The 23878-nt window shown below is 43.2% G+C and overlaps 1 protein-coding gene across 1 annotated transcript in view; it reads right to left on the minus strand.

Annotated features, from left to right (window-relative positions):
- Positions 1 to 582: 582 nt before the first annotated feature.
- zdhhc8b (zinc finger DHHC-type palmitoyltransferase 8b) overlaps positions 583 to 23878 on the minus strand; it is a 118103-nt gene continuing 94807 nt past the window's right edge. The window contains exons 2-11 of the mRNA XM_037680605.1: positions 20741 to 20862; positions 11532 to 11689; positions 8755 to 8927; positions 6906 to 7008; positions 6548 to 6639; positions 4565 to 4697; positions 3142 to 3247; positions 2418 to 2524; positions 1282 to 2330; positions 583 to 741 (exon numbers count right to left, since the gene is read on the minus strand). Of these exons, the coding sequence (XP_037536533.1) occupies positions 609 to 741; positions 1282 to 2330; positions 2418 to 2524; positions 3142 to 3247; positions 4565 to 4697; positions 6548 to 6639; positions 6906 to 7008; positions 8755 to 8927; positions 11532 to 11689; positions 20741 to 20862 (2176 nt within the window). The 3' untranslated portion in view covers positions 583 to 608. The remainder of the gene's footprint in view (positions 742 to 1281; positions 2331 to 2417; positions 2525 to 3141; positions 3248 to 4564; positions 4698 to 6547; positions 6640 to 6905; positions 7009 to 8754; positions 8928 to 11531; positions 11690 to 20740; positions 20863 to 23878) is intronic.

Below are 23878 nucleotides of genomic sequence, written 5' to 3' on the forward strand. Positions count from 1 at the left end.
TTCAATAAAAAGCTCGTTTCTCATGGAAATTAGAATGCAACCACCAGACACGACTACATGGCTTTCACCTTGGTACCCTTCTCGCGTGTTTTCCACACCCGCCCAGCGTTCTCACAGCTGTAAACTTCCATCACACATGCCAAAGACGACATGAACAGTACGAGTTAAAGAGAAGCACCTTGGATTCTTGGTCAGCTGACCGTCTTCCCACAGAGGTTCATGATGAGGATGATGGTGTTCAATCCACCCAAAACATTTTTTTGTTCACCTCAGTCTTTACTGGAGTAGGTTGTTCCAAATTGTCTGATAGGAAAACTTCACGAAGAGCTGAGAGACACAGACAATATTGTTGGACTTTTCATTCCTACTACCAAGACGACGGGTCACAGACATTTTAACAACACATACAGCACAGTCCGTGGCGTTAACGGGAAACCTCCTTTAGTAGGGATCCACTCGGACTCACCAGACACAAGAACGGTCTTATTCTCTGATCGAACTGTAAAAACAAAATAAAACCAAGCCCCTTACTGCCTGTTGTGTTGTTAAAAAGGTCAGAGAGGGTTTTTGTAGCAGGGTGGTGTGGTTAAAGGTGGAGGTGTCCTTGCTCACACGGATATTTCATATGTGGTACCTCCTACACCTGTCACCTTTTTGACGTTACTGTGGCGACTGGGGCTGAGGGGGGCACCCTGGGTGCTCAGGTGGCAGTCCATCTGCCCATTAACTTTCATGGCCTCTCTGATTGGAAAGAGAAGAACAAGAGAACATGATTCAACAAAAGAGCCAGAGAGCTTCCACACAAAGCGAACAATAAGAGCTGTGGAAACATGCAGGTTACACTGTTTGAAATGATAAAAAGACTACAACCACGTGGATGATTATTTTAATGTTAGTGGAAAAACAGGTTTGAGAAGTTTCATGAGAAGGTGAAAAGCATGCAAATGGAAAATAAATGAGGAGTCGTACTAATTTATTTAACTGACATTTGTGAAATAATACAAATATATTTTTTCTAGTAAAGGCAAACATTCAAATCATAACATGTGCAGATCCAAACCAGACAAAACATGAATAAATAAACAGAAAGACGAGCTGAACAAATATAAAACCATATACAGATGCTACATGTTGCCTCAGTTAGACATAATACACCAGAACAATTACTGGCTGTGTTAAGAAGAAAGAAAGTTCCCAGTGGGAATATAGTCAATGCCCACCAGTTCCCAGTATTTCACTACAGTGCATGCAGTCCCCCCAGGGTAATGTCAGGATTCATACCTTGGGCCCCCTAGCCGAGGCGAGTCTGTCCTCTCATGAGCACTGATGTAGGAGAGTTTCTGGTGAGAGTAGGAGGGGGAGCGGGGCTGGTGGGCTGGGGAGCGATAGGAGCCCTCATGGCCTGGGGCCCTGCTCTGGCTGCTGTTAGTGCTACTGTGATCAGTATGCAAGGAGGTGGATGAAGTCCGAGGGGCGCGGCCCAGAGTGGAACCTGCATGCCGCAACACAGGGGTTCGTTGTCCATAGCTCACCAACCCAACTCCCATCAAGTTGTCCCTAGAGCCTCCATAGGTCGGGGGTGTTGGGCCCCTTGAGCCTGGGCCACGTGACCCATCTGGGAAGCAAGCCGTGGTGGGTAGACCATAACCCCCATCAAACACGCCAGAGTCCTGGGCATAGATATGGGTCTGGGAGCGCCCATGAAGCATCTGCCGCTTCTCCCTCTCCTCCATCTCCTTTCGTTCCTGGATGGAGGCCATGATGGTCTGGGAGAGGTTATCGTAGCGTACTGGAGATGGGTCTCTGTCCCTGAGGTGAGGGGATTGTCTGCCCATCCCCCTGGGGGGCATCACTGGACTATAGGTTTGGGCAACTTGCGGTCTATGTATTTCAGGTTCCCGGATGTGGCACATTTTGGTGGGCAGGTAGGGTGAATGGAATCCTATGGAGGGCATACCACGGTGGGCCATGCACTCATTGGCACTGGCTGGGGAGATGCTGGGGTTGAGAAGGCTGTCATAAGACAGGCTGCCATTACGGTTGGAGCGAGTGTTTGGGGAGAAGACTCCCTTGTATGGGGTGGAAGAAACCGTCTGGGGTGGCATTGCCTGGAGCTGGCCCTTCTCTAGCCGACGGTGGCCTTGCTTCAGGCTGAGAGAGCGGGAGTTGATGGGATCAGAGTCCAGTTGATAAGGTGAGGACTGGAAGGAGCGGTGAAGAGGAGCGTTGGCGTACTCAGGCAGATCCAAGTTTGGCTCCGATCGGTAGTCGTGACCACGCACACCTTCTTCCAAGATAGCTGAATCCTTTCGGTCATCTGACATAACAATCTGAGGAGCAAAGAAGTTAGGATCTATAAATAAAATCACTTGACAATGTTCCTCATATAGAAAGTGTCAAAAAGCCTTTCTTCTGACCTTATCTCCAGCAGTGTGGTACTGGACTTTAGGCATGGTGCCAAAGGATGGCCTGAATTTGTACATGGTTGGAGTGGAGGGGTGGGTTTTTCCAGAAAGAGAACTTTCTATATAAAATACCACAAATTAAGAAAAAAATAAAATGATGAATAGGTTAAACATTGCATAACAAGGAGTCTGAAATAACTGCAGATCTCTAAGGTACCTACAGGCGGCAGCAGCGACCTGTGGATCAGCTTAAGGCGTTCACTCCCTGACATAATGCAGCATTACACAGGATCCTCAGGAGGGAACCTAGTGTTACTTCATACATTACTGACACTTCATACTACTGAATAAAAATGTACCATTAGCTTTAAAACACAGTGTGCTCCTAATTCACAAAGATTTTCTCAACCTTTTCACCTCCCATCCTTCACTACATACAGTACCACTGGAGGAAAGGCTGTGATTCACAATGGTTCACTTTGAAATTATTCCACAGATCAGCAGATTCACAGTAGGTTTTGACTCGTCACTAAAGATCACGCTTATTGTCTGGCCAGGTGTCAAAAAGACCCTCGCTGGCTCTCGTAATCAAAGATCATGACTGTTGCAACATGCCAATTCAAAACTGAGACACCAGTGATCTACAGAGGAGGTTTTGGCAAATTGACCTTGACAACAAAAGAGAAACATGGCTGATGATGTTTGTCAGGAAGGAAAGGTGTGATGGGGGTCTCACCTTCACTGGAGTTCAGTTGGTTTTTCAGCTGGTTGTACCTTTCAGCCTTGGGTGGCAGGGGTGGCTGGGTTTCTTTGCTGTCCAGACCATCAATGCTGCTTTTGGACTACAAGAAGGAGAGAAGGATGCTAAAAGCAAGCAGAACAGGTGGGAGAATGGCACAGAGAGGACCATCTGTTGTTGTTAAGGATATACTGAACCGTCTCACACAGAGGGCCGTAAAGAGGAAAGGCTAAACTTGGTAATTGTTCTGCATAGGCTTGTACATGTTGTTTTTAGAGGCTAAAGAACAAAAAAAGCTAATTTTTCCTCCCACTTAAAAGAGTATTCCACTAATCAAGGTGTGCACGTTTGTGAGGGACGAGCAAACTACAAAAATCTAGTCCAAACATCTAAACAGGAAGTATTCAGACCAACCTAAAGCATCACTTAACATTTTAACATCCACTTCTTAGGCATCTTTTACAAAGATAAAACTATTTGCTGTCAAATTGGTGCATATTTCCTTCATTTTAAATATATAACAATAATAAATCTGTAAGCTGCAAAAAAAGTAGGTCATATCTAAATGTAGACAATAGAAAATATGTTTAGATAGAAAAAAATCCTTTGAAGAATGTTTGAAGTGTGACTCACTCGCTGGATAGATTGTTCTTTCAGTCCTCTGCTCCCTGTCCCCCATAATTCCTGCTTTATATCCTGTACAAAAAGCTATTAAAGGACAAAATGTCCCCTCCAGCCTCAGTCACATACACTCTGACCGCTGGGGCAAATAATAATGAGGGATTTATTAGATTATTTACAGCCCAGATTGTTGTATATACTCATACGAGCAACTGACTGATTATCTGAATTAAAGGCCTAGCATTTCTCGAAGAACTGTCCTTTAGGTCTCGAGTTTGTCACTCACAGTTTCAGCAAACTATGGCTCCTTTTCCAAATTTTCTTCACAGCAAGACAACAGACTCAAAAGTCTTTTTTTTAAATGAGCTTTCTTTGGAAGAGATTCTCTCTTTAGTTATTTTGTGAGCCTCGGCAGAACACTACAAAACAAACTGGTGCCCAGGCAGCCAACAGAAACAGATGGTAGCCCGAGAACTAAAACCATTAAACCAAAACATTATTCCTTTGCCTCTGAATTCAGCCAAGGACTTTATATAGACTACAATTATATCCTTTCTGGGTCAACAGTCGTCCCATTCCTTATCCCCTATCTGAGTCATTTGTTTTATGAAGTCAAGATTCTAATAATACGTTGCTGTAGCTGAAATGCTTTAATATAAATGACTTTAGTGAGCTAGTCTTGGTCCAGCCCATAAAAAAAAAAGGTTAGAACAAACAGCTACAAATGAACCAAACGTGTGTCAGAAACTCACTGATGGGACGACGTGTGTGAGGGCTGCGGTCATTGTGAGCTGCTCACCTTGGAGTTGATTATTGTGCTGTGGATCCCGTTGCCGCTGACCTTGATGGTGATTTGCCGGTCTGAGAGGTCAGGTCTGATGAAGGGGGGCTGGATTTTGATGTGGGGCTTTTTCCGGGGGTCCATCACATATCTAGAAACATTTTAAATCTTATGAACAACTAGACTTTATTATTAGTCCACATGATTTTTATTTGACATTTACTGAACTTCATGCTTCATTTAGTCAGTGTTTGTCTCTGAATGTAATTTCATTCAACCTTTATTTATACAGGTTAGTCTCCTTGAGCCTCGAGGACTCATTTACAAGAGAGACCTGAGAGATTATATATATATATATAATACAATAGGGCAGCACGGTGGCGCAACTGGTAGAGCTGCTGCCTCTCAGCGAACAGGTCCCTGGTTCAAACCCCGGTCCAGGGGCCTTCTGGGTGGAGTTTGCATGTTCTCTCCGTGCATGCGTGGGTTTTCTCCGGGTGCTCCGGTTTCCTCCCACAGACCAAAAACATGCATGTTAGGCTGATTGGTAACTCTAAATTGTCCCTAGGTGTGAGTGAGAGAGTGAATGGTTGTTTGTCTTGTTTGTCTCTATGTGTCCCTGTGATGGACTTGCGACCCGTCCAGGGTGTACCCCGCCCCTCGCACAGTGATTGCTGGACATGGGCACCAGCGACCCCCGTGACCCAAAATGGAATAAACGGGTAAAGATAATGGATGGATGGATGGATATAATACAATACATACAGTACATATAATACATTTCTAAACAGTGTTCATGGCAAGCACTGGGATTTCTTTGTTTAGTTAAAAGTCTAGCATTCCTTAAAGAGAATGCAATCTGCCACCTTATTCAAGAGTAAATACAAAGATCATCTTTTATCAAGAAATGATAAAGAAGAAATGATGACGATGTAGGCATTTTGGTCAAACCATGAAAATAACATTACATATGTGAAATAATACACAATCTTATGGTGTCTGTGAATGACTGTCAGTTACTACCACATCAAAGGACGGCTCAGTATTAGACATTTTGTATTGACTATGGTCAAGCTGCCGTACGTCTTTACCTTTTAGCAGCGGCTGATCATTAGATAGCCATGGGAACCAGAAAGTCCACCATTTTTCCATTCTAAGGTTTTATGTATTAGTCCCTAATAAAAATGATCAGACCTTTATCTGGTTTTAAAATGATTCGAAACATCACAGGTTTGCTGCAAGATTTTAAACAATATTCAGCATCACTCCCTGACAGACCAGGCAAACATGTGGCTCAGATCAAAACACCAAAGTCAATAATCCAGGTAAAAATCCAACAACGTTCAGTCAGGTCATCCGGATGGTTTCTTTTGTTGCTGAAACGTCCTTCATCCAAAGGACTTCTTCAATCGGAGGAGCCACCAAACAAACTGATTCCCACAAACAGCTCACTCCACAGTGGAAAAAAACATCTCGGCAAAAAAAAGAAAGAAACCGTCCAGATGACCCGACTGAACATTGTTGGATGTGGGTCAGTGGTTCAGTGCATCTAAAACTCTCCAGCGTCAACCTGACAGCAGATGTGAAGAACACTCTCCCACGTGTCGTCCTCTCTGTGATGTTTTTTTTCATAGATTAGGACTACCGGTAGTTTAAATAAGAGTTTAAACTTCATCATGCTTTAGTGGCTCATGTCATCTACTACTGTTTCCTGTTGCTAGTTGGTCATAGAGGCAGTCGGTTCTTTTAGCCACCTGCTTCCCCACAGGGTTGCTGGCTGCTTTCACACAGACGTGGATTTACAGTACAGCTCTGCAACCAGCTAAGAGCATGTGCATGCACTCAGTACGGTCTGTGCTGTCCTTGCAGTGTTTGGGTGGGGCAACTGTGTGAATGTCAGAACCTCTGGTTGGCCACCAACCTACTGCACGTATAAGCATTCATCTGCATTCACGTTATTCCCAAAGAAAAAACCTGGATGTCAGCAGCAGAGTATCTTACCTGGGTGCCTGGGGACTACATAAGACATACTCCACGTTGCCACAGCAACCCTTGGTGAAAGGATTTACTCCTCCACGAAACTTGCCCGTCACCTGAAGAACACGGTGTGTTGTTTAGAGCCGACAGCAAAAGCACAAGGCCGTGACGCACACTCACACAAACGTACAGGGTCGATGCACGAATACAGAAGAGAGTGATCAAAAAACAAGACAGGATTTCTGCTGGTCTTTACCATTTGTGTTACTTCCTAAAATGTTTGTTCACCATCTTTACACAACTAAATTTATTTTAAAAAGGACTTTTGAAATATTTTATTGTGTGTAAATTTCAACACAAAGCAATTTTTCATCTCCCTCACCTGTTCATTGGTTGTTCTCCCTCGAGCTACGAGCACCATGTGGAAACCTGTGAGGCCCATAACTGGAATAAAGAAAAGCCCTGTGATGCACATCACCACCATGCTGGGTACAAATGTTACGTTAAGAAAACAACAAAGTACTGGTATGGACATGCCAGTTTACTGGTTATGTCCAAATGTTAATGTTTCTACTACAACAGCTGTGTAAAAATGTGTAAAACAAAGCACAGAAATGTTACTGTCTGTAAAATACAGCATGAATGCTGAGTTGAGTTGTTAAAACTAAAAGAAGCAAAACACCAACTATAAGCTAAATGACGGAAAATGCTCATTAAAAGAAGCAGGACACTAGTTCTTCTTTCAGCTTTTCTCTCTTCAGGGTCTCCACAGCAAGTCATCCTCCTCCATCTCACTTTGTCCTCACTCCAACTACTCCATGTCCTCTCTAACTGCATCCATGTATCTCCTCTTTGTCTTTTTCCTGGCAGCTGCATTTCTAACATCCTTCTACCAGTATACCTACTGTCCCTCCTCTGGACATGTCCAAACCATCTCAGTCTGGTCTCTCTAACTTCATCTCCCAGTTGTTCAACCTGTGCTGTACCTCTGATGATCTCATTCTTAATCTTATCCATCCTTGTCGGAGAACCTCAACATCTTCATTTCTGCTACTTCCAGTTCTTCTGTCTTTTTGTCCATGTCTCTGTCTCCAGATCATACAATATAGCTGGTCTCACCACTGTCTTGTAACTTTTTCCTTTGAACTTTGCTGACAGTCTTTTGTCACAAATCACTCCTGAAACTTTTATCTATACACTCCATCCTGCCTGGACTCTCTTTTCACCTCTTTACCACATTCCCAATTTTCTTGGACAGTGGACACCAAGTACTTGAAGTCCTGCACCTTTGTGACCTCTGCTCCTTGTAGCCTCACTGTTCCACTTCCTCCCTCTCATTCACACACATGTACTCTGTCTAACTACGACTGACTTTCATTCCTCTTCTTTTAAGTGCATACCTCCACCTCTTCAAGTTCTCTTCCACCTGTTCCCTGTTCTCACCACAGATCACATCATCTGCAAACATCATCGTCCACGGGGATTCCTGCCTGACCTCATCTGTTAGTCGGTCCATCACCAGAGCAAACAAGAAGGGGCTCAGAGCTGAAACTTCAAGTCAAGCAGGACACTAGCTAAACACAGCTAAAAGCTAAAGGCAGAAAATTGCTATCTAAAAGAAGCAGGATTGTAGCTCAAAGCTAAAAGGAGCAAAACACTAGCTAAATAGCTAAAAGAAATAAATGCTAACTAAAAGACGCAGAATACCAACTCAAAGCTAAATGGAGCTGAAAACTAGCCAAAAGCTAAAGGGAGCAAAACATTAGCTTAAAGCTAAAATAAGTTAAATGCTGGCTTAAAAACAAAAGTTTAAACAAACTCTCGCTAAATTTCAAATGTAACAAATTGCCATTTAAAATAAAAGTAGCAGAACAATAGCAAAAACTAAAAGTAGTATAAGGCATAAAATAGCTAGTATACTGAAGCAGATTTTAAAGAGACAAATGTTTGTTTGTTTGTTTGTTTATTTGTTTTTTATGGCGAACATATTTGTAAAATTAAATATTTTAAAATGTATAAAAGTTACAAAACTAAAAGTTGTTGCACTGCTCTTCTGAATGAGTTGTTGGTTTGATATATTTAAGAATGGCTGAAAATAGCACAAAGTATGCAGAAACGTTAAACCACAAAAAAACCTACTGAAAACAAACAAACAAACAAAGAACAGGACAGCCCATGAGTAAATGCTGACTCAGCTTTCACACTGTTATTTTTTCACGGTGACAGGATACGTGACAGTGGTGTGCAGTCCTCCCAGTTTTTCTTTGTGGTGGAGGACGAAGATGAGGCCGAAGGAGAAAACTCCCACCATGTGAACACTTAATGACAGCAGGAAGAGGAAGAAGTAGCGGTAGTTCCTCCGTCCAATGCAGTTGTTCACCCAGGGACAGTGATGGTCAAAGTCCTGAGGTGGGACAGCGGGAGAGAGAGAGTTACCGACACGAGAGAAGAAAAAAAGCCCACTTCATCTGAGAGGTAGAATAAATCATATAATAAAGAACAACTGATCTATTTTAACACTGTCATATAATAATAATGACACACACACATGAAACATTTAGATTTATTGTTCTTAGTTTGGAAAAATAAATAATAAGTGACAGAAATTCTCTAAATGTCATCATACAGTCATCAACTCCGGTCAGAGTGGAAAAAAATGTGACCTGCAGTTCAGGTAGGACAATAAGAACAGCTGTGGTCAAAAATTAAAAGACCTACAAATAATTGAAGTAAACGTAAGAAAAAGCTAAGAAAGTGAGGAATAAATCAGAAATGAGAGCTGTTAGTAATCTTTTCAACAGATGTGTGAATCATGAAGAGGTTATGTTTTGTAACAACCCCAGTGACTCTGAAGCTGTTTTTAATTAAACTCTAGATTCTGAATCAAATCAAAAGAAGAAGTTAACCTGGAAGCAGATCTTAAGATAATAGTCCTCAGAGCAAACGCAAAACTATTCTCTATATGAGACCACCGAGCTACCACAGCCCTCTGTGTGGAGCAGAGAGCTGCCATCTAGGGCACCCAGGAGAGCAGATGGTGGGGGTTAGGGCCTTGCTCAAGGGCCCAGATTGGGGCAGATGAGGGTGGAGGCAGGTGTGGGTCTTGCAACTTTTCCAAACACATTTTGATGATGTGGGCCTGGGGAGTCGAACCACCGACCTTTCTATTACAGGCCTACCTTCTCTAACCTCTGCACCACCAAGAAAAAAAAAAAAAAAAAAAAAAAAAAATATATATATATATATATATATATATATATATATATAAATTTTTGACGGAATGATCCAATTTTCGATATTGACCTTTCTTATGCCTAGATGCAACCACACACCAAAATGCAAGTCAGTACCTCCCTTTCTTTTTAAGGTATCCAGCTCACAGGTTGGACGGACGGACGGAGTGTATTTGTGATTGCTCTCTTGGCTCCGTGATGGGGACAAAAGGCACTTTATGTTCTAATGCAACATGTGGGTGATCCGGCCTGTGTTGGACTTTTTAACATCATCTTCTGCTTAACGGTTTTCACTCGTAAAAGTTAGGATTAATTACTGTTTTTTTAATTTAATAAATACCTTCTTATATATAAAAACTGTTTCTAATACTAAGATTGCAAAACCAAACAAAAGCAGCATCAACAGCTACTCTGGCAGCCAAACATTTATCGGAGTCGGAGTTTTTTTTATTGCTGTTCCACCCCATGTGGTACATGAGGTGGAACGAGATTATGTACACAGGGTCCCAGTTACATCCAACAATAAAATGTAAAAGAAAAACAGTAATAACATCTAAGATATGAACTAAGAAAAACATCAACTAAATATACACTAAGCACTAATAGCATGAAAACAATACGCTGAACAGCAGCACTAACATGAGTCGTGTGAGCAGATGAGTATGAATGAACACAGCAACATGAAACAGATCAGCAGCAACATGAAACAGATCAGCAGCAACATGATGTGATTTTTCACAGTGATTATTCTGGTTAGAGATTCATGAGTGTAACAGCCTCAGGGTAGAAGCTGTTCCTCAGTCTAGTAGTTCTACACTTAATGCTCCTCAACCTCCTTCCTGAGGAGAGCGGGGCAAAAAGTGTGTGCTGGGTGAGTGGGGTCCTTCTGTGTAAGTACTAACAAATTACATCCTTGTAGAATCATTCACCTTTTTTTGTTGTTGAGGACCATCTCTAAAAAAACCAACAACCCCCAAACAAACTAAACAAAAGATAAAACATGAAGCAGAAACACGGTTTGTATATTCATCTTGTACTGTACCATTTTATTTATAAAGCACTTTAAACAGCGACAGGGCCAACCAAAGTGCTGTACAGACAGAAACAAACAGGCAGAACACACAGCAACACATAACATAACGTAAAATTTAAATATTGAAACAAAGTAATAGCAGATAATAACATAATGACTAACACAGTGTGATGCATACAGGTTTGACACAGATCATACAGTATTGTAAGCTAGGGAATAGAAGTGGGTTTTTAAGCGGGGTTTAAAAACTGAGGGAGGGGGCCTGTCTGACAAGCAGAGGTAACTCATTCCATAGTCTTGGTCCTGCGACAGAGACGACCCTGTCACCTCTGTGCTTAAGACGAGTTCCTGGAACTGAGAGAAGCAACTGGTCCACTGACCTCAGAGAACGTGGTGAGAAAATGTCTTTAACTGTCTTACTGTATTCATCTGTACCTTTATGTTTATATACTCCCATGATCTTTTAGTTATTACTGATAATATTTTGCAATCAAAGGTGCCAAGAGCTTCTGTTCTGAAAAAAATAATCATATTTAATGCCAACTGTTTTCTTGACACAAACGACCAATTAATTATTTATTTTTAGTAGAAAAATACTTTTTTTTAAATCTCTCCCAAAGTCCCTCCCTGAGTGAGGCTATGTGTGACAAAATGTAACTATTGGGCTAACTTTCAGCCTAACCTTGGTGCATATTTGGACTGCAAACATTGTGTGTGTGTGTGTGTGTGCGCGCTCACACACCTCCACACAGTTGTCACAGACGCTGCAGTGCGAGCAGCGGGGCGGCCTGTAGAAGTGGCAGGTGGCGCACCACTTCATCCGCACCTGAATGCCTTTGATCTCCACGTTTTTGTAGAGCGGCGCTCGGAAATCGTCGTCCTTGTCCTCGTCCTCGTCGGCTGCGGGACACACACACAATCAAAGACAAACTCGTTATCAAAAGCACAGACGCACAGGATGAAGTGTGAGGAAAAAAACATTTAATTCACACGTGTGTAACGAAAGCAGGCATACAGAAATGGTTTTAATTGATGATTCTTTTGGACTGGGACTGCAGGGGGCACCCTGAATGGGAGTCACCCCCGCTGTTAGCTGTCTTTAGAGGGAGCAAACACACCGAGAGCATGTACACACACTGTTAGGACAGATACCTTCTATGGAAATAAAACTCCCACCATGACAGTGATTTTATCTGCTCTGAAGGAGAACTAAAGCATCAAAATGTGGTGTTTTCATTGTCCTTGGTGCAATCCTGCAATAAAGTTGTTCATTTCAAAATGTTCTGCGTAGAGCTGCTGCAGCAGAATATAAAAAGGTCTTTCACCTGATCAAAGGGAAGTTTGAACTTGAGAAAACAATTTCGCAGTACGAGAATAACTACAGGGAGAGCTGAGTACAGAGGCTGAACCCACACAAAGAGGTCCAAAATGAAAGAGAAACGAGAAAATGACAGAAACAAAAGGCAGAGACGCTGTCCCATAGAGGGAGACTGCCCTGTTATTACAGCACTCACACCGATTTAAATAGATTCAAAGGTGAACACCCGGCCAAACCCGCAGACACAAACAGCAGCTCCACTCCCATCTCCGCTTTCAGATTCTTTTCTACAAAAAAATCCCGCCATTAAAACAGTTTGGACTCAACTCCTGCGATACGCAGAACTTGAACAGAACTGCTGAAGGAGCTTTTCTGTGCGGCTGCTGAGTGACGACGCTGAAACTGCCAAGGAATGAATTACGAAACTGAGCTGCTCAAATTAAAACAAGCAGAACAAATTATAACATTTGCAAAACAGCAGCTAAAAGCTTTTTTCTTCTTCTTTCGGCTGCTCCCTCCTTCAGGGAACTAGGCAGTGAACTAACTCACACGAAGACTTGGCATGTGTTTTTACACCAGATGTCCTTCCTGACACAACCACAGACCACCGAGCTACCACAGCCCTCTTGAGTGGAGCAGAGCGCTGCCATCTAGGGTGCCCAGGGGAGCAGATGGTGGGGATTGAGGGCCTTGCTCAAGGGCCCAGAGTGGGGCAAATGAGGGTGGAGGCAGGTGTGGGTGTTTCACCTTTCCCACCAACATTTTGATGTTGTCGGTTCGGGGAGTTGAACCGATGACCACAGGCCCTAGAGCTGCCGTTTCTAACCTGAACCCGGAGCCCAGCCCCGCCCGACCCAGATTAGGGCCGGTCCATAATAACATGCTTAATGTGCAGGCCAGGTCGGTGTCGGGCTTTGATTGAATCAGCAGTTGACGATCCAATTACATGGTTTGCCATACAATCACCAGCTGCACGCGGCCATTTCGCTGACCGGCCTTGAAAGAGGTAAAAAGTTCAGTTAACCCAAACAGGTGAGATCACAAAATATCCGATATGTCAGAGCAGGATGCAGGCAGAATCAGGGGAAACATTTAATGCACTTTGATGGCCATGAAAGGACAAACACCCCCTCAGCTCCGAGCTTCTGCCCCTTTTATTCAGTCGTGTGTGTCGGCTGACTGTTAATCACTATAAGCAGTCAAACCTTAGTTAAAAATGTTGGGGGGGTTTCCGGGTTCAGACCTGTAATTACTGTTAATTTGTCGGATCAGGTGGGGTTCAGAAATGATGGCTACGGGCTGGGGCCGGGTCGGATTTTTTGGACCCGAATGCAACTCTAACCTTCTCTAACCTCTACGCCACCACTCCCCAAAACAGCAACTAAAAGCTAAAATTAGCTAAACTGATTTTAAAACATAGTTGGCAAATAACTGGCTAAAAGCTTCACTTTGCAAAAAGTACCGGTAGCTAAAAGCAAAAATTTGCAAAACTATAGCTAAATGCTAAAATAAAAAAAATTGTTGCTAGAAGCTAAAATTAGCTAAATAAGTAATTAGCCAAATAATTGCTAGACACAAATTAGCAAAAGCTAAAATTAAAGGAATTATATCAAAAACTATAATGAGGAAAGCTGTAGTAAAAAGCTAATGCTAGCAAACAGCAGCTAAGAGTTAAAATAGACAAAACAGTAGCAAAGAGCTAATATTAGCAAGACTGCTGCTAAAGGAGAATAAGAGTCAGAGTTTCTTTATTGTCATTCGCACCTCATGTGGTACATGTGGTGGAGCGAAATTATGTACACAAGGTCCCAGTTACATCCAACAATAAAATGTATAAGTAAAACAGTAATAACATCTAAGATATGAACTAAGAAAAACATCAACTAAATATACACCAAGCACTCATAACATAAAACATTGAACATCAGCACAAACATGAACATGAGTCTGTGAGCAGATGTGCACGCATGAACACATCAACATTGAAACAGATCAGCAGCAACATGAAACAGATCAGCAGCAGCATGAAACAGATCAGCAGCAGCCTGAAACAGATCAGCAGCAACATGATATGGTTTTTCACAGTGATTATTCTAGTTAGAGATTCATGAGTCTAACAGCCTCAGGGTAGAAGCTGTTCCTCAGTCTAGTGGTTCTACACTTAATGCTCCTCAACCTCCTTCCTGAGGGGAGTGGGGCAAAAAGTGTGTGTGCTGGGTGAGTGGGGTCCTTCATGATGCAGGTGGCTCTCTTCCTGCATCTAGAGGTGTAGATGTCTGTGATGGTGGGGAGGCTGACTCCGACAGACTTCTGTGCAGCCTTCACCACTCTCTGCAAAGCTTTTCTTTCTGCAGCTGTGCAGCCTCCATGCCACACATTGATACTGGAGCACAGGATGCTCTCCACTGCACACCTGAAGAAAGAGGTGAGGACTGAGCTTCCCAGACCAGCTCGCCTCAGCCGTCTGAGGAAGTAGAGTCTCTGATGAGCTTTCTTGATCAGGCTGGTGGTGTTGTTGCTCCAGCTGAGGTTGTCATTCATGTGTACACACAAGTACTTGTAGCTGGAGACCACTTCCACCGCACCACCGCATAAGAGCACAAACTAGAGCAGTTTGATGCAGATTTTAAACAACAATGTTTTTGATGGAATTAAAGAGATCTCAATTATTATTTTTTTATTGAAAAACGTTTTGAACTGAAGTTAAATAATCCAAAAATTACAAGTTTCCAGTATTAAAAAAGTAATTTACACAAACCCTGAGTGTCAAATGTTTTGATAAATGAATGGTTAAAGTAGCACAACATATTCAATAGTTTGACTGCAAAAAAAATACTTTAACACACAAAATAATAGTATCATTCATTCTAACAGTTTGTTTACTGAAGCACAAAATAGATTAAATCTGACCTTGTTTTTTGTTTCTACAGCTTTTTGCTGAATTTACTGATTTACATCAGCTAATATGTTAGTAATATTTCAATACTCATTTTTATTCTCCTTCTTGTACATGCTCTCATGTTGTGGGCTAAGAGGTACCCTCATCTAGCATCACTGTTTCTGTTCAGCCCTCACCGTGGGCTCATCAGTGATTACCACGTGAAGGGCATCTGAAACACTCCGATTAGTGTAACGATATGTGGACACACCCGAGACACACACCAGTTGAAACAAAATCTTCCTTTTCCAGGAAAAAAACAAGTCAGCTTTTAAATAAATGCAGGAATTTCAATGCATATTAATCACCTGCCATCATGAGAGGTGGGTGAGTACATAAATGTCTTTGTGTTATTCTGTCTGATAGCCAAAAAAGAAGAAAAATCATGAGCCACTGAACAAATTTTAAATGGACCCTCACAGTAATCACTGAATGATGTGGTGAGATGTTTACACACTGACTGCTTGAAAATTACAACTGTGCCAGGGAACCAACCAACTTAAATAAACTCTACCAGTTCTGCCAAGAAGACTGGTCAAATATCAGCCAGGGAGAGTAATGGCTGAAGCTTGTTGACAGAAACATAAAGTCTGTGATCAAGAAGCTTCTCGCTAAAGGACATTTAACCATTTCATTAGTGATGCATGTATATATTTGAGTCTATTTATGTAATTCTAAACCAGGGATATTCAACATATACACACTGAGCTTGAGAACGAGGTTGAGAGGTACCGACTAGATATAGTTGGGCACACCTTGACGCACAGCATGGGCTCTGGAACCGATCTCCTTGAGAGGGGCTGGACCTTATTCCACTCTGGAGTTGCCCATGGTGAGAGGTGTCGAGCTGGTGTGGGTCTACTTGTAGCCCCCATGACTTGGTGCCTGTGTGTTGGAGTTTTCCCCAGTAGATGAGAGGGTGGCTTCCATCCACCTTCGGGTGGGGGGGACGGGCTCTGACTGTTGTTTGTGCCTATGCGCCGAACTGCAGTTCAGAGTATCCGGCCTTCTTGGAGTCCTTGGCAGGGGTGCTGGAAGGTGCGCCAGCTGGGGACTCCTTTATTCTGATGGGGGACTTCAATGTCCACGTGGGTAATGACAGTGTGACCTGGAGGGGTGTGATTGGGAGGAACGGCCTCTCTGATCTGAACCAGAGTAGTGTTCTGTTGTTGGACTTCTGTGCTAGTCATATTTTGTCCATCATGAACACCACGTTCGAACATAAGGGTGTCCATAAGTGCACTTGGCACCAGGACGCCTTAGGTCATAGATCGATGATTAACTTCATAGTCGTGTCATATGATTTGTGGCCATTTGTTTTGGACACTCGGGTAAAGAGAGGAGCTGAGCCGTCAACTGATCACCACCTGGTAGTGAGTTGGATCTGATGGCGGGGGAAGATGCCTGACAGACCCTGTAGACCCAAACGTGTAATGAGGGTTTGCTGGGAACGCCTGGCAGAAGAATCCTTCAGAGAGATCTTCAACTCACACCTCCGGGAGAGCTTTAACCACATCCCAACTGAGGTGGGGGACATTGAGTCAGAGTGGGCCATGTTCCACGCCTCGCTTGTTGAGGTAGCTGCCTTGAGCTGTGGCCGCAAGGTTGTTGGTGCTTCTCGCAGTGGCCATCCACGAACTCGGTGGCGGACACCCCGGGTTAGGGAAGCTGTCCAATTGAAAAAGGAGTCCTATCTGGCATTGTTGGCCAGTGGGACTCTGGAGGCAGCTGAGGAGTACCAGAGGGCCAAGCGGTGTGCAGCCTTGGCTGTTGCTGAGGCAAAAGCTCGGATGTGGGAGGAGTTCGGTGAGACCTTGGATAGAGACTCTCGGTCGGTTCCGAGGAGATTCAGGCAAACCATCAGGCAACTGAGGAGGAGAAAGCAGCACTTTACTAATACTGTGTTCAGTGAAGGTGGGGTGCTGTTGACCTCAACCAGTGATGTCGTCGGGAGGTGGAAAGAATACTTCTCAGACTTTCTCAAGCTCACTAGCACGTCTTCCATGGAGGAAGCTGAGTCGGGGGACTTTGGGGTTGATCCGTCCATAACCATGGCTGAGGTCGCTAAGGTAGTTAAAAAGCTCAGAGGTGGCAGGGCTCTGGGAGTGGATGAGATTCACCCTGATTTCCTTAAGGCTCTGGATGTTAAATGGTAAATGGACTGTACTTATATAGCACCTTTCTATCTTATTTCAAGATACTCAAAGCGCTTTACATTACAATCTGTGCCCTCATTTACCCATTCATACAGCACTCTACTAGACCTCTACCAACTAATTGAACAAATCATTCTAAAGAGACTAATCAGTGCTTTAGATCACATTCATACACTGATGGGACACAGATCAGAAGCTATGAGGGGTTCAGTGTCTTGCCCAGGGACATTTCAGCATGTGACTGCTGGTGGATTCGAACCCCCAGCTCTCGCATTGGAGGACAACTGCTCTAACCACTCAGCCACAGCCACACCCATGTTGTGGGGCTATCTTGGCTGACATGCCTTTGCAACGTCGAATGGACATCGGGGGCAGTGCCACTGGATTGGCAGACCGGGGTGGTGGTTCCCCTCTGCAAAATGGAGGACCAGAGGGTGTACTCCAATTATAGGGGCATCACTCTCCTTAGCCTCCCTGGTAAGGTCTATTCAGGGATACTGGAGAAGCGAGTCCCATCGTTGGTCGAACCTCAGATCCAGGAGGAACAATGTGGGTTCCGTCATGGCCATGAAACACTGGATCAGCTCTTTATCCTCACTAGAGTCCTTGAGGGGTCATGTGAGTTTGCCCATCCAGTCTACATGTGTTTTGTGGACTTGGAGAAGGCATTCGACTGTGTTCCTCTGGGTACACTGTGGGGGGGTGCTCCGTGAGTATGGGATTGGAGACCCGTTGTTATGGGCTGTTCAGTCCCTATACAAGTGGCGTGAGAGTTTGGTTCTCATTGCCAGCAGTAAGTCAGACCCCTTCAGGGTGGGAGTTGGACTCCGCCAGGGATGCCCGTTGTCACCGATTTTGTTCATAACTTTTATGGACAGAATTTCTCGGTGCGGCCAGCTGGCGGAGGGGTTCCGGTTCGGTGGCCTCAGGATTCCATCTCTGCTCTTTGCAGATGATGTGGTCTTGTTGGTGTCATCATGCCGTGATCTTCAGCTCTCACTGGAGCGGTTCACAGTCAAGTGTGAAGTGGCTGGGATGAGAATCAGCACCTCCAAATCTGAGGCCATGGTCCTCAACCGGAAAAGGGTGGATTGCTCTCTTCAGGTCAAGGGTGAGGTTCTGCCTCAAGTGGAGGAGTTCAAGTATCTCGGGAGCCTGTTCACGAGTGAGGGAAGAATGGAGCGTGAGATTGACAGGCAGATTGGTGCAGCATCTGCAGTATTGCAGACTCTGTACTGGTCCGTTGTGGTGAAGAGAGAGCTGAGCTGTAAGGCAAAGGTCTCTGTTTGCTGGTCTGTCTATGTTCCTACCCTCACCTATGGCCATGAGCTCTGGGTAGTGACCGAAAGAATGAGATCACTGATACAGGCGGTTGAATTGAGTTTTCTCTGCAGGGTAGCTGGACTCTCCCTCAGAGATAAGGTGAGAAGTTCAGTTATCCGGGAGAGACTCGGAGTAGAACCGCTACTCCTTCACGTTGAGAGGAGCCAGTTGAGGTGTTTGGGCATCTGGTAAGGATGCCCGAGCCAGTTGAGGTGGTTTGGGCATCTGGTAAGGATGCCCCCTGGGCGCCTCCCTAGGGAGGTGCTTCGGGCATGTCCAAGTGGGAGGAGACCCTGGGGAAGACCCAGGACATGCTGGAGACACTATGTCTCTTGGTTGGCCTGGGAACGCCTTAGAATCCTCCCAGAAGAGCTGGAGAAGGTGGCTGTGGAAAGAGATGTCTGGGCCTCCATGCTCAAGCTGCTGCCCCCGTGATCCGACTTCGGAATAAGCAGAAGATAATGGATGGATGGATGGTTTCGTCCTCTATACGGAGGGCTTCAACAGTCTAAGAAGTCGCAATTAAACGGTTTCCCCACTAAGCAGTACGCAACTCTACAAAAAAGAAACTGTCCAGATGACCTGACTGAGCATTATTGGATTTGGTGCCTGGATGATAGAGCATGAACTTTGATAAATGCCACAGTGCTATTTGAAGGTTATCATTAAATTGCTCACATACCAAGCTTAACCTTGAACCTTAACCATTTAGACCTTTTTTTTTTTTTTTGTAATTAATGTGATGGCTTTGAATTACCGTAATTTCCGGACTATAAGCCTCACATTTTTTCACAGGCTTTGAACCCTGCGGCTTTTACAATGCTGTGACTATTAATTTATTAATTTTTTGACGGGCTAATGAGCTTCATGCTGCCAAAACATTTAGCCTCATCACACCCGGGCGCTCACATAGCTGCCCAATACACGTCTCTCTTGGGGTGGTGGGTCCTCATGACTCAATGAGACTACCTGTATAAATAAAGGTTAAAAATAAAATCTGACCAATAAAATTACCAAACAGGTCACAGTGGATCAATGAAAAGGGGAGCAGAGACCAATGAAACAAGAAGGGCAGGAGAGAACTGGGGGATTTCCTCCCCTCCCTGGGGCCACAACGAAGTATTTGCAGCCACTCAACATAAGTGTGAATTGTGCATTTAAAGTGATACTCCAAGCTCTGTGGGAAGTTTGGATGACTGGTGGCGAGAAATCATTTACAAAAATTGGCCACATGCGCAGAGCAGCTTTTGCTCAGGTCAACCAGTAGATTCTGACAGCAGAGCAGTGTAAAAAAATCCTCCATCACCAACGGGTTTCGAAAGTCAACTGGTTGATGAAGAGGCCAGCACAAGTTCAAAAGAAGCGGTGCACAGGAGGAAGATGAAAATAGCGATCAATGACTTCCTGGTAGGCTACTGTATTTTTTTTTTTTTTTTTACTAGTCATGTTACAGGCACTTTTCAGAAAAAAATAAATAAATACTGTACGCATTTGTGTATGTATGTGTTTAATTAAAAGTTTAAAAATCTTTCTGTGTAAATATCTTGTTACACCGTGGACACCCTCGGCTTATAGACAAGCGCGGCCTTTATATTTACTTTTTTATAATTTTATTTAGTGGGTGCGGCTTATATTCAGGTGCGCTCAACAGTCCAGAAATTATGGTAATGTTTTATGATGCAATGTAAATACCATCAAGAGATCATAAAACACTGTATAGTTGAGGACACCGGCCATCGCTTTGGCTGAGGAGATGAGTCACCCACAGTTTGTACTACAAACTACTTATTAATACTCCTTTGTGAACAAAAATACTGTATATGAGAACCTGTTCATGGCAGGTTTATATTTTTTAAAATAACATTGCTATGATCTCCAGGGATGAATTTAAATGTTTCTCTACCCAGATATGTCTGAGCAAAAGGAAGCTGTTATTAAAATAGGCTTTTAGACAAACTGAACAGGTCCGGTATCGTCCTAATGAAGGCTCATCTAACTTTAACCACAGCTCTACATGTCATGACCCTAACAGGCTGATTATAGGTCAGTGACAGACTGTGTTCTGTGGCATGATAAATGTGCTGCCTTTTACCTTGGGACTCAGAGACTGAGAATTTATTCATATTCATGGGCACATAGTCTCATATAAAGTATTTTATTACAGATAAATGACAGACTACTATAGTAAGAGATTCTGGTTCAACATGGATACACACCTCTGGGGTAAATTCCAGGGTCCATGAAGGTGGCCATGCTGAAGTTGGCCAAGACGAAGAGGAAGACCAGGCCATTGTAGAGAGGCACAGCAAGAGAGATGACTTTTGTCAACCAGGGGCATCTGAAAAGCACACGTGGAAACACAGGGATTAGATTTTTATTTTATTTTAAACAAGACAAATTAATTAAACATAGTTTTAAAAAAATCTCAGAAGTGCTTTTGCCGTTCAGAGATATGATTCTTACATGAGAAACCTACTATCACATCATCTCATTCTGTTTTTATGACTGATTACTAAGTTTTCCTAATATGCATAACTGGACAACAATAATAAGAGAATAAAACCAGTGTTCCCAGTTGTGCTGTAACTTTATGTTTGAACTCTTGAATGAACAGGAGTTCATTCCCCAACTGGAGTCACATTTTCCCCTAAAGATTTTTTCAGCGTCATAATTTACTGATAAATAAACAGAACACCATTTTATTGATTTAAAAAAATAGAGATGTTCTTGTTTTGCAAAGGGAAAACATTTTCAGCTCTTGTTGAAAATCCACCATGTTTTACAAGCTCTCTGTAAGGAAGGGAAGTATGTGATTGTCATCATCGTATGCGCCCATACAATAGCAAATTTAAGTCTCTGCATTTAACCCATCACACCTGAGATACACTCAGGTGGAGCAGTGGGCAGCTATGCAAGCGCCTGGGGAGCAATTAGGGATTAGATGTCTTGCTCAGTGACACCATGACATGTGGGCATGGCTAGGAGTCGAACTGCAACTTTCTGGTCCTAAGTCAGCTGCCCTACCCCCAAAGGTCTCATACTCTTTAAAGAACAAACCAACTAAAACAAACAAAAAGAAAAAAAACTCAATCATCTGAACTCGCATATCAAGAATAAGAATGGTGAAATGTTTATGGGACCTTTCTAAAGATAAACAAGACATATTAAAGCCTGTGGTTGAACATCTTGCAACAGGTTACTCATAAAGAAAATAGCAATTAATTAAGAAGGGATACTAGTGTTTCAGAAACGCACAATCACTAGTACCCTCACCCTCACTGGAGCCTCCAAACGTGCCACTCCAGGTTATTCTGACGTCAAAAAGTCAATTTCCTGGTGCTTGTGCCCTGGGAGTCATCTCCAACCCGTGTCTCTCTCCTCCAATAGTCCTCCTGTGCTTTGTTGAATTATTCAGAGTCGAGGCTGCAGAGAGCCACTAGCGTTGAACAGAGAGGGGAGTTGATAGAAAAGAGCTGGTCTCTCTCACACAATCCGTCAGCACCAGAGATTGGATCTGCTCCTCAGCTCTCTGATACTCAATATGTGTTTTTCATCAAACAGTATAACACTAAAATAGGTCACTGATAGACTTCCTTCAGTTAATATTTGTATTCTTTCAGCATTAACCCCATAATGGTTGGATTGTTCCCACTAAATTATTCCTGCTTAAAGCTCATTAAACAAGTCAACCAAATGCAAGGTGCAATTCTTTGAAAAAATGCCTATCACTCGCCACCATGCATGCCAAAGTTTTAAACAAAGATCTTTCATAATCTGCCAATTATGGGATTACAGGATTATATGTTGGCTGACTTTCAGTTACTAAAAGATTTTAGTTCAATAACTAATAAATCTAATGAGATATTTTATTAAAGCAACATAGAAAAAAAAAAACCACAGAGAGACATGTAATTTTTTTCCCTCACTGGCTCTGGAATGAGGCGCACACATTTATTCTCTCTCCCTGTTCTCCTCCTACTTTTTTGCTCTCTGTCTGTGTATCGGGCCAGCTCCTATTTTTACACATCCTCCAAAATGAAAACTACTGTTTTGGATCTGACCAAGTGGACTTTCGACGTATATTACAAAATCTTTTCAACAAAGCGACAGGGTCCTGGAGAACTCTCATCTGTTCGGACAACACATGCAGCTGGATATATCTCTGGGGAAGTGGATTGTGATGTGTCTACCTCTGCTGTCGATTGAGGATGCCAAAATTGCATATAATTGGATTTATGATAACAGATGTCCTGTTTTTGGAATAGTTTGGTTCCTGGTTTATCAACATACAAAGAAGACGGCCACAGCTAATTTGGCCCTTGTCAGGCTGCTGCCTAGTGGAAGGTTTGGTTTGTGCTTTGAGGACTCAAAATCAGCTGATTTATGAGCTAAACCGTTAGATGGAAGTGATTTGAATCACAGGCCACCTGCGGCTTTGGGACTCGTCAGCACGAAACAACCTTGAAGAGGCTTGTAAGCATGGACCAGTAGAATGCACCCTAATCTGGCCATTTCAGACCTTGGAAGTACCAGTAAAGACTCGGGGCTGCCAGAAGTTACACTGAGCAATTTTATCCATGACCAGGTGAAATGGCAGAACCAATGGGTGGCCAATGTTGGCCAAGGCCACCATAGATTAATCTTTGGCCACCCCAATCATTTGAGGAAACTATACTTTTAATCAATATAAATACTAGAAAGCACAGTTTCCTCAAATGATAGGGGTGGCCAGTTTACATGGTGACAGCCATCTTGAATTTTGACAAGACAACCCAATTTTCGATAGTGACATTTCTCGAGCCTAGATGCAGCCAGACACAAAATGGATGGCAGCATGTTGCTTATTTTTCCAAGTTATCCAACTCACAAGACACAGCAATCTTGGATTTTGAAGTGAAGTGATATGTGTTGCCATCACTGCATGCAAAAGCAACAATGAAATTTGTCCTCTGCATTGAACACATCACACACATGAGATACACACAAGAGCAGCGGGCAGCTATTTAAGCGCCCAGAGATTAGGCGTCTTGCTCATGTTGCACAACGAAACATGTAGACATAGCAGGGAATCCAACCTGTGTCTTTATGGTCCCAAGATTATTCTCCTACCTCTGCACCACAGTCATTTCTTTTTAATGTCAACCCACTTTTCAATAGGGAGCTTTTTTGTGCCTAGATGAAGCCACACACCAAAATGGAAGTCGGAATGTTGCTTATTTTTTAAGTTACCAACTCACAAGGTTGACATATATATACATATACACACACATATACACACACACCACACACACACATATACACACACACCACACACACACACACACACACACACACACACACACACACACACACAC

Source organism: Nematolebias whitei, chromosome 8 (genome assembly GCF_014905685.2).
Source record: "Nematolebias whitei isolate Nwh7 chromosome 8, NemWhi1, whole genome shotgun sequence".
Taxonomy (NCBI): Eukaryota; Metazoa; Chordata; class Actinopteri; order Cyprinodontiformes; family Rivulidae; genus Nematolebias; species Nematolebias whitei.